The sequence below is a fragment of the Centropristis striata genome, chromosome 21 (genome assembly GCF_030273125.1).
Source record: "Centropristis striata isolate RG_2023a ecotype Rhode Island chromosome 21, C.striata_1.0, whole genome shotgun sequence".
In the NCBI taxonomy this organism is placed as follows: Eukaryota; Metazoa; Chordata; class Actinopteri; order Perciformes; family Serranidae; genus Centropristis; species Centropristis striata.
This window is the reverse complement of record NC_081537.1, coordinates 20,807,114-20,827,086: the sequence shown is the minus strand read 5'-3', so window position 1 is coordinate 20,827,086 and position 19,973 is coordinate 20,807,114. Positions and strand designations below refer to the sequence as shown.

At 38.2% G+C, this 19,973-nt stretch overlaps 1 protein-coding gene across 2 annotated transcripts in view; it reads left to right on the top strand.

Annotated features, from left to right (window-relative positions):
* The window catches only part of ttyh2 (tweety family member 2), an 88,760-nt gene that overhangs the window by 39,242 nt on the left and 29,545 nt on the right, over nt 1–19,973 (top strand). For both annotated transcript variants that reach the window (XM_059324389.1, XM_059324390.1), the window contains exon 4: nt 17,165–17,385. In XM_059324389.1, coding sequence (XP_059180372.1) covers nt 17,165–17,385 — 221 coding nt within the window. The remainder of the gene's footprint in view (nt 1–17,164; nt 17,386–19,973) is intronic.

Here is a 19,973-nt window from a genome sequence, read left to right as displayed (position 1 = left end):
TGAACTGAAAAAAACAGTCAAGTATCTGCAGGATTCTGCTATTAAAATCTGGCCTTTTCCACCACCGGTGTCACACATTTTTATGTCCCCTGCACATAAACACATGTTTACCTCATCATGTTAATTAAGCAGCATCATGTTTTTCTGTTCGGTTCACTGTGTGCTGTTTTGAGAGATATACTGTTTATGGATGAGAGATGTAGCTGGAAACAAACAGCTCTGAGTGCAAGCTTCAGAAATGCTTGTGATGTGTTCACACACACAAACACACATTTGGAAAGCCCAGAGGACTCAATTTAGTATGCCTTTAAATGTTATTATAGTCTTTTTATGGCTTCTTTTTTTTTTTACCACTACACACAAATTGACAGCCTCTCCACACAGAAACTCTTTGCTTCCAGACAGACAGCTCACACACTCTCAGCCTCCCTGCTCCACCTCCTCCCAGCCACTGTGGCCTCAGCAGAAACAAAGCAGCACCCTGTGTCTTTCTTGTGCTCACTTTAGCTCAGTATGTGCGAGCATGATCCTTTTTCTATTTTTATCTGTCTCACCTCCCATCACACAAGACGCCCAAACGCAGCTCTGATTTGGCACTCGTGACAAGTCTTTTTTTCCTCCTTTCAGCCAAACTCAAGTTAAAGCAGCTTCTTGTTTTAATGCTTATATAAAAGTTGTTTGTGCAGCAATATAAAAGTTAATTACCTGTCAACACTATTAGTTAGAGTACTTGGTGATTTGGCTCAGCGAGCCACAGTATTGTGTTGTCATCATGAGTTATCCTCAAAAGACTTAAGACCTTGGCTTGTGCCAAACTTGCATCACATAAAATATTAACTGCAAATTAGATGAAATTATAAAGATTTTAAGTTTGCGTTGAGTTGGACTTCATTGAGATCTGTGCAGACTAAACAAAGTCTTGCCCTGAGACTTTAGACTGAATATTTCTGTTTGAATGGGAGATATTCTGCTCGATCATCATCTTTGTTTCTTGGGGTTAAAAACAGATTGTGGCATTTTAAAGAATGACATTATCCAGGCATGCCAATTTACAATATTTTGTTTTAAAATAAGGGCTACTTTTGCTTATATTGTGCCCTACTTGTGTGCATAATAACACTTTTTGAAAAGTAAAAAATACATATGTTGCAGTTTGACACGGAAAAAGTTACACCCACAAAGCATGGAGACAAGAAAGAGTCCCCTGATTCTCCGAGGACAGTCATGAGTCCCACTTGTTAAGAAGTATAAAATATTTTTATGAATCTGTGGCAGCTGTCTATCTGGAGCATAACAGCACGGCGTGCTACTTCAGACTGGATATCAATTAATTCCTGTTTGCTCTAGGCCTTTTCTCAGATAAAATAAATAGAATAGAATAAAAACAATTTAGAAATTAACATAACCTACTACTGGGTCGTATCATTTTACTTCTTACACTTTGCAGCAGTGTTTCATGCACCTTACGGGGCTGATTTCACAAAGCTACGTGTAACTGTTTTGATCACAGTAATAGAGAGCCAACATAATGACGTATTTTTGTAGGACAACCTGGAAGTTAGCATCACCATGGGGTCTATTGAGAATTAGCCTACGGGATTTTTGCATTGGATTTGCAGAAAATAAGCTAAACACATGTTTCTGATACTTCAGCAGGATAATTTTCACAAATTAACACCACTTTTATGATGTTTGAATCGTTAATGCAGCCAACATGCTGTAGCGAACTACTCGAAGGTCTCAAGACTTGCACGTCACTACCGTTAGCTTCAGACGCTCTCCGACAAGCTAACCAGCAGTTTTGACAAGCTAGTGAAACTGTAGTCAAATAAATTGTATATAAACATAATTTACAATCTACAAGAGTTTGCAAGGGCACTGAAAAACATGACTAGAGGCTGTAAGGCGGACTAGTGAATGAGTTCTCTGGCGTGTGTCCGGCGTAATGGTGTTTAATATCCCCGACAACCACTGTAGTCTCACGTAGCTTGTTAGCATCTGCCTTTTTAAGGACAAATAAAAACTGCAAAATTCACAAGTTGGGGGATTTACTAACATATTTTATGTAGTACAACACAGCAGAAAAGGAAATTATTTACTTTTATTAATTCAACTGATTTTTTTTTCTTGTAAAAACAGTAAGAACAGCAGTTACCAGTTAATGGAAATCCAGACTGAGACTAGACTTGAGACTTGTAAATGAAAACTGTGACAGTCAACATAAAAGTAGGTCTTGTTGGTAAACATCAGTTTTGGCGAGTGGTCGTGTGACGTGTCAGCACGGGCCGATACCTCGGCTGACTTGCTGTCGAAGAGTACAGATTAAGTCTCCATCTGCTTTAATGGAGATTAATGTGGTCGTGTGTGAGCCACTTAGTGCGGTGACTCAACACGGCCTCAGTAATAAACACTTTGCAGAGAGGGTACGAAGCCTGCGGCGCCATGTTCTTCCTCTGCTGAGGGGAGAACACCAGCTCAGATTTTAATGGAGGCAGTTCTTCGCTGTCTGGCTCTGATTGATGCACTTTATAAATAATTCAAATTAGAAACATGTAAGAACTCCGAGATTACTGATGTTGGAAGATCAGTCGAGCTGCTGTGGACTGTCAGCAGGGATTAGTTCTCACGTGACGTGCATTAACATGTTTGCCTTTTTGGTTTATTCCAGTTAATCAATAGAACCGCAGCTCCTATAACCTCAACACAGAGGGTCAGATTCATCTCTCCAGTACTTCTAGATTGTATGATTTGCTCGGCGATTATCAGCCACGTTCATTTCTCAAAGTCATATTAGCAAGAGGAGAGAGATCATTAACATATAGCTCATCTAAAAGCTTGTCAGTGTGTCCCTCAGGGACGTGTGAACTCGTGCAAACACATAATTGGACATGGTGGCCTTTATTTTAGCAGCTTGTGCGCGTCAGCTTGTATGTGTGTGAGAGAGTTCATTGCACGCAGCGACGGACTGTTAAGGAGTCTCGTTCTCGGGTGGGGACAAAGAGCTCAGTGTGCCACACACAGTTCCCAGTCCCCCCCCACCTAATCAACCATGAGCCCGGGAGACAAAGCCGTTTGATGGGGCAGAACAAGGAGCAGAGCCTGCCCGTCTGATTGGCAGAGTCAGGATTGAAATCTGTATTGAAATCATTGACAATGAAGGCCTCACTGCCCTTTTGGCCCACACAAATGCCTTTTTTAGCCCGGCTCCAAGAGAGTTTAGAAGTGAGTTCGCTTCTAAAGACTCAGTATATAAGAGAGGAAAGGAAGGAAGTTAGACTCATTATCATTAGATGCTTTTATCTCGGCTTCTGTTGAGACCTTGATTAGTTACGGTCTGGAATATATGCATATGATGTGTTTATGAACACACACAACGTCTTCGTGAGAATTTCAATTAAACAAAACACTTGCATACTGAGAGAGGTGCAATTTAGAGATGCAAAAAAAACCATCAACAGAGCTGTGAAATCTGGAAACTGGCCAGAGGGGATGCTTTATGGATGCTGTAATGAGACAGATGTGACATTTGAAGAGTTTAGCCACACTAATAATAACTCTATTGTTTGGAGATGGGTGTTGGAGAGGTTTGGCAGCCAACAGTCACCCAGTGGATCGGGTCGATGTCTGGGTCAGTCGCTTAGCATTTGGCCGGAGCTCAAACACGGTTTGGAAGTCGGCCCACTAGATAATTACAAACATGAACATTTCCGCAGCATTCTCATAAAAAAGGTATTCATAATGTGAAGGATTTTAAATTGAAAACTGAATGATTTTTAGTGCTTTGAGTGGAGGTTGAAAGATAATTAATGTTGTCGTAATTAGTCCCAGTATTCCTGATATTTAACCTTTCGTGTGGGAGGAAGCTTTCACAGAAAAGGGGAGCGCTCCACACAGATGGTCCCAGTCAGCCCAGGTGCACTTCAGCCCTTCTTGCTGCGAGGCGTCGATGCTAACTACTGAGGCAACATGCTGCGTGTGTCTGTGTACATGCATGATCGCAGTCTGACCCTGGGTTCTGTCCAGAAAAGAGAGAGATTTCTGAGAAAGTATCTTGGGTGTATTGTTCATGAGGGATGAGTGTGAGATCAGTGCAGCGGAGGCAGTGGAAACAGATTTATGGTCACTGCAAGAGGTCAGCTAGAGTCGGGCTGCAGCACAGGTTTTTATTTACAGCTCTGCATCATATTTACTGTTGATATCACCTCCACAACACCAGCTGGATGTTTTACCAAAAAATGATACATGTATGGATTCCTCCTCCTCTCAGACAGTCACTTACAGTAGAGCTGTAATACAGAGAGCATCATCATCTCTCATCTGACCCATAGTTAATGTGCTTTGGGTGATTTTTAACCAGTGAGTTAATTTAAAAAACTTGTTACCTTAGAGGGTAAAATTGTAGGTGGTCAAAAAAGTGCTATAAACTTATATGTTAATATTATTTTCCACTTTCACTGAGTTAAATCTTTGAACCAACATCTGTCCTGATAGAAAAATCAAAAAACACAAAAAAATATTTTTACTCACGTGCAGTGGTTTGAAATGTTTGCAGGGTTACACAGCTGAATACAAAATGTAAAACTCAAGTGATTATAGGCTATGAACAAAATACATGAAGATTCATACAAACGAGAACTTATAAGAGAATATTTCACATCTTGAAAGAGTAAACAGTGTTTTATATTTGGTACACCTACTGGATATTTATTCATTTTCAGTATTTGTATCCATTTTATTGCCAGTTTCTTCACATAATGTCACTGTTTAGTTTTCTTATGAAAAAAAAATATATATATATATTCTGTTTACTAAAGGCTAGATGATTTTTCTTTTACCCGCAGATATGTTGATGAATAGCAATAACAATCATTTTGATATTTTTTTTTTGTGCAGTCTCTTGTTACCATAGAATACCAAAATGTCACACCTAAACGCTATAAAAACTACTATATATTAATATTATTTTCCACTTACACTGAGTTCAATCTTTGAACCAATGATCATAACACTGCATTTTTTTATTTTCTATTTTTTATTAATTTAATTGCCAGTTTCTTCACATAATGTCACGGTTGTTATTTATTTTAAAAAATGTTTTCAGTATACTATACATACGATTTTGAATTTTATGGCTGCTGACAGTCCTGGGAGCTTGATGTACATAGCAACAGACACTAAGGGGACGGAGCTTTTGCGAACCGTCAATTAGCTCGCTGTGCTAAACGTTTATGAGGTGAAAGCTCACCTCACATATCCACTAGTAGAGCCGAGTCTTACTTTTGCATTAACACGGCAAAAGGTCAAGACAATAAACACGGCCAATACTTTCACTTTTATGAGTTGGATATCCAAATTACCGCTCCTTTCACCACCAGAAATTCTTCACAGTCTGCTCTGAAACAAGCAGAGAGCAGTTTGTTTTAACTTCCGGGGCAGTTGCAGCTCAGCTCAGCTGTCAGTCAAAACGCATTGATTAGCCAATAGGAATGCACCCAGAGAAACCCGCCCACACGTGAAATTTGTGCCAGAACCGCAAGAAAAAAGGCTGGCATCACAAACACACAGACAGAATCGCAAAAGCAAAACCAGAATCGCAAATGCAAAACCAGCAGCAAACAAACAAAAAACAGTTATTCAAAGACTTAAAGGCAAAAGATTTATTTTGCAATTACACAAATAATTGCAAGTTTTGAATTCAACAATCAACAACTCTAGCAGGTATTTGACCCATAGGGCAAACATGAGAAAATGGCTGGTTGTGGTGAAAAAAAGTAAAAACTCCTCTTTTGAAGCCAAGACTCTAGATTGAAAGCCTATTATAACTGAATGCATGATTATATGCTGTAATGGCCGTGGGATCAAAAGTTATGGTTTTAATGGGTTTCAATGGGCATTTTTGTCCTTGAGGGTCTTATTGAGTGTCTGTATTTTGGCTACACAGTTTATTAAAGACTTATTACAGGACCTCCAAAATTTGGACAAAAACATAATTGTCAAAATTAAGGCCATATGCAGGATCACAGCCAAAAAATGTCCCTAAGGATGATGCACGAAGGTTGAAAGAAAGAAATGTGTTACAGATTGGTCTGTTTTCCACCAAGAAATGTGGGCAGTTTTGTGTGTGTCTTTCTGGGAATATTACATAATCTGCTTGTAGAACTAATCCTACATTTCCCACGAACACTATGTTGTGATGTGTCATATGAACATTGGCTACGTGCCTAGTATACGTGGTATTAATTATGTGCTAGCTACGCTGATACGGAGAAGATAATAAAATAAAACAAAGGGGCGGAAAGTAGTAGTAGTAAAGTTAACGTAGTTAGGCAAAGCAAACAAATACAGTCATGGAAAAAATTATTAAACCACCCTGGTTTTCTTCAATGAATTGTTCATTTTAATGCCTGGTACAAGTAAAGGTACATTTGTTTGGACAAATATAATGATAACAACAAAAATAGATCACAAGAGTTTAATTTAAGAGCTGATATCTAGACATTTTCCAGGGTTTTCTTGATAATGATTTTGGTTATTATCAAGAAAACCATGGAAAATTACTAGATATAATCTAGTCTAATCATTTTTTCCACGACTGTATGTGGAGATATTTACCTGGAGCAAAAAAAACAAAACAACAGAAGACCAAAAGAGGAATGCTGAAGACACAGGGGACACTGGAGATGAAAGAGGAAGGGAAAAGAAGAAAACAACAACTTTTAATTTGAAATGGCTGTCACGTCATGAGTGGTTAGTATTTGACATTATTAGACAAAGAAATGAATAATATGTACTGTAAAAATTTGGTTAGTAGAAAATCGAATTGGCTGGTAATTTTAAAAATCTACCAGCCATGATGGCTGGTGATCGAAAAAGTTAATTTAAAGCCCTGTTAGTACTTGTTTATCAGCTGCAGAAGTAAAGACCTCTCTGACATCTGGATGAGTTCAAACATGTCTGATGGAGACGTTTGCTGACTTCTGCAATCTCATGTAAGGCTGAAGAGAAAGTACTGACTCGGGGTCAGAGGTCATCTCTGCAGCCAAACCACTTTCCCTCTGAGTGAACTCTCTTTACAGACATTCACGGAGCTGTTAGAAGTGCTCGCTGCAGCTCACAGCAAACCATTTTAATGTGCTGATCCCACTTCCTTCCTTTGGTTCACACACTTCGCTGTGTGTGGCTGCTGGTTTTTTCGAAAAAGTTTTGATTTAAAGCCCAAAACAAACCCATGCAGGACAACCTGTTTACTGTTATATATTTTATTTATTTATTCTTAATTTGAAAATAACCTGAAACCTGAATATACATAATAATCATATTTATTTGATTTATTAAAAAACGTTAACATAATATATATACCCCAAAAAATGATGCTTGGGGTGACTAAGAAATGGTGTTAACTGTTTATTTTATTTTATTTTATTTTTATTTATTTAAAAATCAGCAGTTGACTGACACTGAACATACAGTACAAATATTTATTTAACCATTTTTTTCCCCAGATATCATTTCTCAGTTTTCAATTTAAAACATTATATGTATACTATTTAATAATGTTATATATTCTTGAATAAAGCTATTTGTTTGAGAAAGCAGCCCTCAGAGTACCTTTGCTGAGGCATTTAGGTGCAAAATCCACATTAAAACGTTATTTTTATTGGGAACTTTTGTGCAAGATGGCAGCTCCTTTATGGATATTATGGTTTAATTTTTGTCTCCATACAGTCTAAAATAAACACTGTTTGTTATCATACATCATGGAACACGTTAGCTGATGACATAATTTGGCCAACTATCCTATCCTATTACATAGTAATTGGTAACGCTTTATATTAAGGTCCTTGTAATTACCATTAATTAACAAGTAATAAGGCCCTTGTAAGTCCTTACAAGATGCTTATTAACATTATTGTGTGTTTATAAGCTTATATAAGTGTTAATAATGGCATTACAAACACCCATGACCCACCCATTATGTCTTTGCCATGCCTTTATTAATCTTATTTTGTTTGCTTATTGATATTAAAATATACTTTATTGCTCATCTATTATAAGTTAACTATAAGTTAACTATGCTTTTTGCAACTATCGGATCTAAAGCGAGAACAATGCCTTATTACTTGTTAATTAATGGTTATTAAGGACCTTATTATAAAGCGTTACCTAGTAATTTATTAGCAATAATGTTAGCAGGCTGAAGAGAAAGTACTGACTCAGGGTCAGAGGTCATCTCTGCAGCCAAACCACTTTCCCTCTGAGTGAACTCTCTTTACAGACATTCACGGAGCTGTTAGAAGTGCTCGCTGCAGCTCACAGCAAACCATTTTTAAATGTGTTGATCCCACTTCCTTCCTTTGGTTCACACACTTCGCTGTGTTTGGCTGCTAGTTTTCCAAAAGTTTTGATTTAAAGCCCAAAACAAACCCATGCAGGACAACCTGTTAAAGTCTCTGTGGTCATCTCGTATCTGAGAGGAGAAAAAGAGGAGGCAGGAGAGCAGGAATATATTTTTAAAGAGATGTTCTGCTGAGCTTCGTTGCCCGGCGGTGAGGACGGTCTCTGTCTTGCGGTGACCGAGCTGCAGAAGCACTTCAGACCCATGTTCCATTTCACGCTCTAGCTCCCACATTCAATTTTAATTGAAGGGAAGTCTCTCCACTATCGAGCAGAGAAAACCAGTTAGAGCAGGAAAAAAGGGACGAATCCTATATCTTAACCTTTGTTTTTACTTAAAGATATGTGTCATAAATAGGGTTGTCACGATACTAAGATTTTCAACTCAATACCGATACTCAAGAAAATATTCGATACTCGATACCATTTTCGATACCACAAGGATAAAAACAAAGACCCCAAAATTTAACAGAAATATTTTTATGAACAAGAAAAATGCAACATGTAAAAGTTAACAGAACAGAATATTTTCTCTCAGGTTATTAAGTTTACTGATATACTGTACGTTTTATGTGGTAATTATGTTTGATGTTTGTTTGTGTCTAGTTTTAGTTTTAATGTTATTTAATGTGTTAAAGTTCTTATTTACTATTGATTTTATTTATTTATTTATTTATTTAGGTTGGTTTTGTGATTTTGTGGTTCTTTTTCTTTTTTTTTTTTTCTTTTTTACTGTTTTTGTCCATTGGTGACTTATGTTGTGTTTTGTTTAAATTAATAATAAAAATAAAAAATAAAATAAAAATTAACAGAACCACAGGTTAAATATTTATAATAAAAAACAGTTGTGCAAAAAGAAACTGCAACTATGATAACAAGCTTCAGATACTCGATACTTTTGAAAATGAGTATTGTATCCGGATAAAACGTTTTAGGGTTGTCAAAAGTATCGATACTCAAAAAAGTATCGATACTTTTGACAACCCTAGTCATAGATAAACTAATCCTTATTATTAATGACAACTGTGGCTGTTTAGTGAACTGCAGTCAGGATCCTATTACTGGCGGCCGTGATTAACCTGGAATGAATAATCATATTCATTCGATTTATTAAAAATGTGTAAATAACCCAGAAAACCATGATTGGGGTGACTTAGAAATGTTGTTAGCTATTGATTTTATTTTTTTAAATGTCAGCAGTTGACTGAGAGTGAACATACAGTATTGATGTTTATTTAACTACTATTATTTTTATTTATTCTTCATTTGAAAATAACCTGAAACCTGAAAAAAAAATCATATTGATTTGATTTATTAAAAAACTATTTTACATAATAATAAACCCAGAAACAATGATTGGGGTGACTTAGAAAAAGTGTGTTAGCTATTTATTTTATTTTTATTTATTCTTTACGTGAAAATAACCTGAAACCTGAAAATAAATCACCATATTTATTCGATGTATTAAAAACTTATATACAACCCAGAAAACGATGCTTGGGGTGATTTAGAAATGGTTTTAGCTATTGATTTTATTTTATTTTAATTTATTTAAACATCAGCAGTTGACTGACACTGAACATACAGTACTGATGTTTATTTAGCTATTTTTATTTTATTTATTTTTTCAGATATTATTTCTCAGTTGTCAATGTAAAACATTATATGTGTAATATTAAATAATATTATATTATTTAATATTTATTTTTTTAATAAAGATATTTGTTTGCAAAGGGACTCTGAAGGCTGCTTTCTCAGAGGCATTTTGGTGCAAAATCCACATAAAAACTGTATTGTTTTTTGTGCAAAATGGCTACTCTCATACCTGGGAAATTATGGCTCCATTTTTGTCTCCATACAGTGTGTATAAAACTATCCAATCACATAGTAACTTGCAAACAAATTATAGCTAATATACACTAGCGTTCAAACGTTTGGGGTCACTTAGAAATGTCCTTATTTTTAAAAATTAAAATATCAGACATACAGTCTAGACATTATTAATGTGGTAAATGTAAGATTTTCTTATGAAATATCTATTATATAGTGTCCTGTGTTCCAGTGGCACATTGTGTTAATCCACGTTTATAGTGCTGAAAGGCTGATTGACCGTTAAAACACCTGTGCATCATGTTAGCTGCAAAATGAGAAGCGTTGGAGTTAAAGTTGGAGATTTGTACAGATTAAAATGATTTCTACCATTGTCAATGTCTTTGCTATATATTCGATTAATTTTGTAACTCATTCCATGAATAAAACAGTTTGTTTTCATGGAAAACAACAGACATTTTTTGGACTGACCCCAAACTTTTGAGCACTAGTGTATGTTGACAGTACTGCGTATACTGCAACTAAATAAACAGGAGGAAAAGTGAGGGAAGACAGACTGAGTGACCTATCTTAGCTTAAAAAAACTAAACAAAACAAGGCACTTAAGAGCGCACATTAACATCACAAACTTCATTTGTTTTACTGGCAAAACTGTCCCCTGTCCTCTACAGAGTAATCAGTCCACAGGCCGTCAGAGGGAAGAGAAAAAGTCAGCGAAGCTCTCCATTTTTAAGTTATCTTGCAATCTGTTCACCCTTTGGGAATAAAAAGTGATTCATGCAGTGCTTTAGATAGTATCTTTAACAAATGCTCTCATCAGTTTCATCAATTTATCAAGTGATTACAGGACGACTACAGAATACAGTGGAAGTTATTCTTGGTCTTAATCTGGCAGCGGTCTTCAGAGTGTGATTCACAACTTCCATAAAACAACATGAAAACCAACTTTGGCGAGCGGTTTTCTGTTTCAACTCAGTGATGGACAATCTGGGAGGTTTGTGTCTTAAATTAAAAATGTTCTCTTACAGCCTCTGTCTTTGTTTCGCTCTCTCAGATTCATCTCTCATGCACCGCTTCCTCCGAGGCCGAGCATGAGCCCCAACAGGCTTAAAGATAGAGATCCAATTCTAGTGAAGGAAGTGGGATTTATATTCTGTAGAGCCTGAGAGGGGCTATTGTAATGTTGCAGCCAGGAGAGAGACACACACACACACACACACACACACACACACACACACACACACAGACACACCCAGATCATTCAACAGAGTCTTTTTCCAATCCTGATATTATCTCTGAGAAGAAAATAGATGCTCTGATAGCAATCTTTATGAAGTATTAGTAGTAGTTTAAGACAATGTGAAAGATGGAATTCATAAATACTATTTTTGGTAACGCTTTATATTAAAGTCCTTTTAATAACCATTAATTAACAAGTAATAAGGCCCTTGTAAGTCCTTACAAGATGCTTATTAACATTATTGTGTGTTTATAAGCTTATGTAAGTGTTAATAATAGCATTACAAACACCCATGACCCACCCATTATGTCTTTGCCATGCCCTTATTCACCTTATTTTGTTTGCTTATTGATATTAAAATATACTTTATTGCTCATCTATTATAAGTTAACTATAAGTTAACTATGCTTTTTGCAACTACCGGATCTAAAGCGAGAACAATGCCTTATTACTTGTTAATTAATGGTTATTAAGGACCTTATTATAAAGCGTTACCCTATTTTCTTCTATGTAATAAGAGATCATATTGTGATCGTGTAGCCCAGGGGTCGGCCAACTGCGGCTCCGGAGCCTCATGTGGCTCTTCTGGTCAGAGCCGTTGATTAAGAGAGTCGCGTCACATCCGTTCACGCCAATGGACCAGTTTTTTACTGCAGTTGCGGAGGGTGAGCCTCTCAATAGTTCCCGGAAGTTAACAGGAAGTACAACAAGCGCAATAGAGTTGCAGTGTCGCGGAGTATTCATGATGCACTTTTGAATGCTAAGACATCTAAAGTATATTCTACATTATCAGCTACTAATTACCAAAAATCAGTTATTCCACTCTAAATAGTTTTGTCAAATGGTCGCCAAGGACTTCAGGGAACTATCTGAAGTCTACATGGATCACGTGATGAGTTAGTGTTTTGGACTTCCGTTGGCGCAACTTTTTTAATCAACGGTTCTGCTTCAGGCCATCTACAGTGGCTCCCTGCAGACTGGTCTCCCCTCAAAAACATCAATATAAGGCGTTTGTACAGGCAGCAAAATACGACTCATATTTAAGTTTGCAAGATGGCTGTCCTCCGCCGCCATCTTGCAGATGTTGTAGTAGTAACTAGGGTTGTCAAAAGTATCGAAACTCAAAAAAGTATTGATACTAAAACGTTGTATCCAGATACAATACTAATTTTCAAAAGTATCGAGTATCTGAAGCTTGTTATCATAGTTGCATTTCTGTTAAATTTTGGGGTCTTTGTTTTTATCCTGGTGGTATCGAAAATGATATCGAGTATAGAATATTTTCCTGAGTATCGTGACATCACTAGTAGTGACTGATGGCGATTTGGAGTTTAAATGGCGGATATCACACTTTGGTCAAAGCGAGGGGAAGAGGATGGGTAGAACAAACGGCAGACTTTCACCAGGAGAACAGGGTCGGTGTCCCGTGTAAAAACAAAAGTAAATTAATTTTTTTGTAACTTTCCCAACTGGCTCAAGCTACACTCTTAACTACTTCACTTCCGGCAATTATGTATATTTATTTACTGTTTGAACTGTCTTTTCTAACGCCTTACCAGGTGCTTTTTTGCCCTAAACCTAGGTCAGTGGTTTTGTAGCATAAATTCACATAAACTGCTGCCTTTCTTAAAACGCTTGGCCCTGCATCGAGAGCTGCTTTTGACAAACGCTCATACGTGTCATTATGGGTGGTGCTGACTAACTGTCTATTCTGTCATTTAGGTTTGAGATGTTGTTGCTCCCTGTGGCTGTTACAAAAAAAATGTATGAAATGAAAGTTATTTCTTTACATTTTAATGTTTCATTTATCATTGGTTTAGGTCCAAAGCAATTTGTATTCTTTAATTGAAAAAATGTGTAGCATTAAACTTTTTTAGTCAACTAAAATGTGCATCGTAGCTTCAAAAAGTCTGCGGCCCGGCGCCTTCAACTCGAAATTTTGCCAACTTCAAGTCTAGTTTCGAGTTTTTCTATCTTGACTAGCTTTCAATTCCAAATCTCCTGAGATATTTCTTTGGGTCCAGCCGCTTATTTGCACTTGGCTCCTTGCTGCATTCTGACAAAATCATATTTAGAAAGCTCATTATGACCTATTAGTAATGTTGGTAGGTTAATTTAGATTAGCTAGGTTTGCAGCACCATTCTGGCATTTTCCCCTTTTTTTTGTCAACAATGGCTTTTTTACACAGTTGCCTTTAAAGTTGGAATAAAATATTTTTTACCTCTTTTCATGAAATGATTGTGACATTGTGATTAATTTTAGGATAAAATGTTTATCTTCTCAAAACATTATTAATCAATCTCTTCCAAACATATCACAATGATAATTAAACCACAATTAACAGAAGATCGTGTCTGAAAACAAAATTATTCCAACTTTATTGGCGACTGTGTATCAGTAAATGTTGGCGACCCGTGGTATAGCCAATGAGACAAGAAGAAGGAAGTGGGACACTCAAAGCTTAGAGTCTTCAAAATAAATACACAGCCATGTAAAGGAGAAGCTCTACATAATACCTGCTGTTCGATATATTCCCCCCTCTCCTCAAGCCAGAAGCTACATTTGATATTTGACGGCACTATTTTCAGCCCAAGGCCAGATGTCATTTGTCACAGTTATGTCATTTGTCATTTCTGTTTGTTGTTCACCTCCCGGCATGTAGAAATGAATACCCCACAATAAAATAGCTTTTTTTTTTTTTGGCCCAAACACACTCTGCTGCAAATTGTTTGTTTTGAAAGATGCGAGGAGAAGAGAATGCTTCTCCGTGCCCTCAAAACATCAGGCTGAGATAAAGAGTGAGAAGACTGGGACTGGGGGAATCATATCTTCTTGATCGGTGCGGATCACTTACACGGTGAGGATCAGAACCAAGACGGGAGGAGAGATTAGCTGGATTGGCTGTCTCCACAGGCGTTTTAGATAAGATTCTCACACAGGAGGCAAGGATCAGATACATGCCTTCATTTCTCATCTGCGCAGTCTGAGGAGGGAGAGGCATCAATGAGTGATCAGATAACAAACAACCGAGCACCACAGGCCTTGGGTTTGATCTCTGTGGCTGCTTCGGTGGCGTTCTTTGTTGTCATTTGAAATATCAAAGTCACAAAGTGTATCTTTAAGTGACTTTCAACGTTAAAACTGACTATGTTTCAAATAATTCTGATTTATTTTTCTTTCATATGTCATTCTCAGTGATATGTTACTTTAGGTCAGTTTATTCCAGTGTTTTTTCATGCCTGTGTGGCAGTGGCAGCCTCATCCTGGCTGGAGCTTTATGTTTCCAGGTCGTCTGTCCGGACTCAGAGCCAACTGATTAGAATTTGGTGGTCAAAGGTCAAAGTCCTCGGATAACAGGTTTCTGGCCATAACTTCAGAATTCATACGCTTATTATGACACAATTTCACACAAATGTCTATGTCAGATGTCAAATGTCAGTTAATATTGAAAAAGGTCAAAGGTCATCTTTACTGTGACGTCATATAATGGCTATGGCTCAGTTAGTGGAGTGGTCACCCACTAATCAGAAGGTGGTACGATTCTTGACCATGGTAGCCTACAAGTATCCTTTGGCAAGATATTGAACCCCAAAATTGCTCCCGATGCTGCATTCATTGGTGTATGAACGGTTCCTGGTGGCACCGTTTATGTTTGAGTGGTGGCAAAGACTAGAAAAGCGCTATATAAGTGCAATCCATCATACTGTTCAGCAAAAACACTGCTTTTTGTCCATAACTGAGGAACAAATGAGAGACATTGATCGTATTTCACATTTGGTCGGATACTGAATTGGTGACACTAATCTTTGGTGTCCACCTTGAAACTGTGGTGATTCTACAGATCTTCTGTGCTGCTGCATTCACAAATACCTCTTAATAAATTCCTTCAAAGTCTTCACTAGTTATATGAATCTGGACACACATGAATGTCAACTGCAACTTGACTGGCTTCAGATTACATTTTACAGACATACTGTTGGCAGAAGTTAGTCTGTACTTGGTTAGGTTTAGGAAAAAAGCAATACTTTTTGTCCAAAGAGCAAGACTTCTGCAAACTTCTTCCTTGTGCCAGAGGCGGTAATTCCAGTTTGATGCTGCCACTGGGGGATCTTCTAATTCTTCACTTATTCGCTATAAATAACGCAAATAACTAATTTCTAATCAGTTGAATTCCAAACACGAATACATATTGCAGCTGTTAGCACGAATGGATGGATGGATGGATATTTTTAGCCATGTTAGCAGCCTGGCTCTATGGATGACCATGTCACCCTAGACTGAAATTAATCATTAACTATTTGATGGATTTCCCTTAAATTTGGTGCACCATGCATGGCCTCCAGAGGGTGTATTCTAATGACTTCCTCTGATTTTTGCATTAACACCACATCGGCATTGTTGAACATCCTCAACACTGTTTGCTGCAGATATTCAGGGTTCCTAAAGTTGACTGATCCTGTAACTTTAAACCTGTTCCCTATCACCAGGTAAAAGTATATATGTGTCCAATAGTTTTGTTTGTGACTAAATACCTGCAAAACATACGCATCAGCCTTAACCATGCTGACAGACTAAACTAAGATGGTGACCCCGGTTTATATTATTTGCTAAATATCAGCATGTTATCATTGTCACTGTGAGCATGTTATATGACGTTATTAGCATTAAGCTCAAAGCACAACCATGCTTACGAGCAGCCTCACAGAGCCGCTAGCGTAGCTGCAAACTCTCAGTCTTGTTTCCAGCCTTCCACTACGAGCTGCACACAGAATGCAAACCCAACTAATTACTTCCACACAACCTCTACTCGCCTCAGCTCCAGCAAATCCCGTGCCTGACAAACACAGCAACAATATGAGTTTCTCTCCTGTGAATGCCAAGTACCCAGAGCTGAATAGAAGCATTTATTACCCTTTTTAATTATCAAATAGCAGGATGTCTCTGTGAATGCCATTTCCCTGTAAACAACTTCCCCCTTCGAGCAAAGTACAGAGTAATTAAACCCAAGGAAATGGGTCGGACCTGAACAGAAGATCCACTCCACAATAATAATACAGTCTGGCTGTATTTACCGGCTAGGTAAAAAAATCTGATGTGTAAAAATCAATGAGTCAGTCTGTTTTCATTCTGTTTGTCTGAGAGGATCACAGTCGCCCTTCAGGATCGGATTAGTTCTGATATGATTACATGGTTTAAACAGGTAAACAGACTATCGGTATCATTAGGGAGCCATCAATCGGAAAAAACAGTCTGACAAACAACAGCAGTTGTGGAATACAAATCTCCAGCACCAGCAAACGTACTATTTCACCTCTGGGCTCTCTAGTTTTGGCAGTTTTCCAAGCTGAACTGTTTACTCAAAATGGACCTTTTCACTGACACCCACACTCAGTATTCCAGCTCTCCCACACTGTCCCCCCCCCTCTCCCTGCTCTGCTGCACACACCAGCCTTATGTTAAGGCCGACCTCACCTTTGGCCTTTTTTTTTTTCTTGGAAACTTTCTCAGGCAGAAAAGTTGACCAAAGGCACCCACACATGAGCAGAATTCTGCACTGTACTCAGGACTAAAAAAAGCCTGTCAATACATTATTATTTTAGTAGCTTTCATGCTTGATATTCCGCTTCTTGCAGCAGTGCTGTTGTAGCGTTCATCTAACCCCCCCCTCCTCCACTTCCTCTCCCTCTTCTGCCCTCCAGGTGACTGGCACCATGGGTAGCATGAAGAGCGGCCTGCACCAGCACCTCGCCAGGCTGGACGAGATCTTCGCCACACGGGGCGACTATGTGCAGACCCTGCAGTTCATGCAGCAGATGGCTGACAACGTGATCAAACAGCTGCTGGGGCTACCTGACTGGGAGGAGGCTAAAGTGGACCTGGCATCCATTGCTGATCAAACAGCAAACATAGAGTACTACAGGTGAGGAACAGAGAAGTACATGTGTCAGGCTTGTATGGTGCAGGAGGTGGGGGGTGCATACACTGCTGGTGGTGGTGGTACACATGTGCAGGTTTCCAGCAACGGAAAGAGGAAAACTGCAAAAATGGAACACATCCAGAGCTGGGAGTGCAAAATCAGGAAGCTTATGTTTTTTTTCCAAGGGTGTAGTGCATCCAAAATTGCATACATGTTTCACCCAAAAAATACACACATTCACACATACATTTTAATAAATCCCTTCAAAGTCATTACTAGTTATATTATATGAATCTGGACAGGCGTGTATATAATATGCGGTTTGACTGGCTGGCGGAGGCATGCTGTTGGGAGAAGTTAGTCCGTACTTGGTTAGGTTTAGGAAAAACAATACTTTTGGTCAAAAGAGCAAGACTTCTGCCAGAAAGCCCTGAAGCCAAACTTCTTTCTTGTGCCAGAGGCGGTAATTCCAGTTTTATACTGCCACTGGGGGGCGCCAGAGGGGAATCTTCAAATTTGTCACATGATGGCTTTAAATAATACAAATAACTAATTTTGTCTTTTTACATTTCTTCATAAGGGTTTTCCATTGTAATGGAAAAACTACATCAATTAATTTCCAAACGAATGAATGGATGGATGGACATTTTTAGCCATGTTAGCAGCGTGGCTCTAAGGATGGCAATGTGGCTCTGTTGGCCCAGACTGAAATTATTCATTAACAATTTGATGGATTTTCCTTAAATTTGGTGCACACATGCATGGCCTGCAGAGGGTGAATTATGATGACTTTCCCTGACTTTTGCATCCATCACGGATCAAACAGAAAACATAGAATACTGCAGGTGAGGAACAGAGAAATACATGTGTCAGGCTTGTACGGTGCAGGCGGTGGGACACACACACACACACACACTGCTGGTGGTGCTACCGATGTGCAGGTTTCAAGCAACACAAAGAGAAAAGCTGCAAAAATGGAACACATCCAGTGCTGGGAGTGCAAAATCAGGAAGCTTTTTTTTTTCCAAGGGTGTAGTGCATCCAAAACTTTGTGGGAGTCAAAAAGTTCTAGAGAAAAGAGCTTTATAAATATGTAGAAGTAGAGAAGAGTTATTTATACCTCAGGGAACACTTTCATACACTAGATTGTTAGAGAGAAGACATCTAAGCATGATGTTAATTAACTAAGAATGACTTATCACATTTTTCCGATCATATTTAAATACTACAAATGAACATAGAAATATACATATGTTTGCTTCTACAAGATACACTTTAAGCTGATGGTATCATGTCTCTTTTATGACTGCAGCCACTGAGCAGCCTGTCAGTTGAACATGCAGTTGAATAGATAATTCATATGTGGGTAGTAACATACTTTATGACCTGAATATATCGCGTGATATTTAGTGGATGGGATGTAATGAGGCGGTTGCATGTGTGCATCATCCATAAGTAAGATCCTTACAGGCATGCATCTCAGTGAATCAAATTAAATCAGCAGCAATCATTGCATCATGGCACAGAAACAGTCTTCAGAGCTATTAAAGTTAGGAGTTATTATCCTGGTTCTGGTCTAATGACGGTGAAACTGACACTTTTATCATCTCAGAGCAGAAACAGGCTCATTGCCAATTCTCTCCTCCTTGTGTAGGCATGATGGTATTTCTGTGGAGTCTGCAGGATCAGACAGGGTGGTGTGTTTGTATTGATCTGTAATGTGACTCCTCTACTCTGCACATAATTCAATACCCCACATAGCTGCACACTGATAGAGTGGGCAAACTGAGAGCAGACAGCCAGACACTGTAAGCTGTTAATGGACTCATTATCACTGCCTCATGCCCCAACAAATAGTTGTGGTCGGACGTGTGTGTCTGATTGTTTGTGTCTGTGTGTGTGCATGGTTTTGATTTGACTCATCAAAGTGGAAGTGGTGCGTCAGAGTTGGCGGCCTGTCTTCAATGTGCTGTAATATTTAGTTTACTCTTCAAGCATAGTGTTACTTTACTGACAAACAAAAGGAAGATCCTATTTTTATTTATTCTGTGGTCTATCCAATTCCTGTCCGTGTTTGACATTGACAACACCAATACATTTTTTAGTTTTCAGCTTGAGACACAGCAGCTTTAAGAGGTGTGTGAGGTCCTTTTTATATATATATTTGATATTTCCCAGCATCGACAGCATGCTGTTGGTAAGGACGTGTTTGAGGTGGGTGTTGTCCCAACAGGGGTGCTGGAAGTGGGGACCCCTACTTTACTGCCTGATTTGGAGTAGGGCTGGGCGATATGGACCAAAAGTCATATCCCGATATATTTAGGCTGAAAATCGTTATACGATATGTATATATCCCGATATTTTTATCCCAAAGTGAGAGCAAATGTTCAGTCAAATCAAAGCCAAATATGACATGTCACAAGTAGTTTTATTGAAACCGTTTAATTTAGTGAACATTAATACTGTTTAACAACAGGAGTACCTTTTTTTAATCAAAGTTCCATAAAGCGAACATTAAAAAAAATAAAAAAAATAAAATAAAAATCGCCTATTAAATAAATATATTTATATGACAGAAGAATAACGAACAT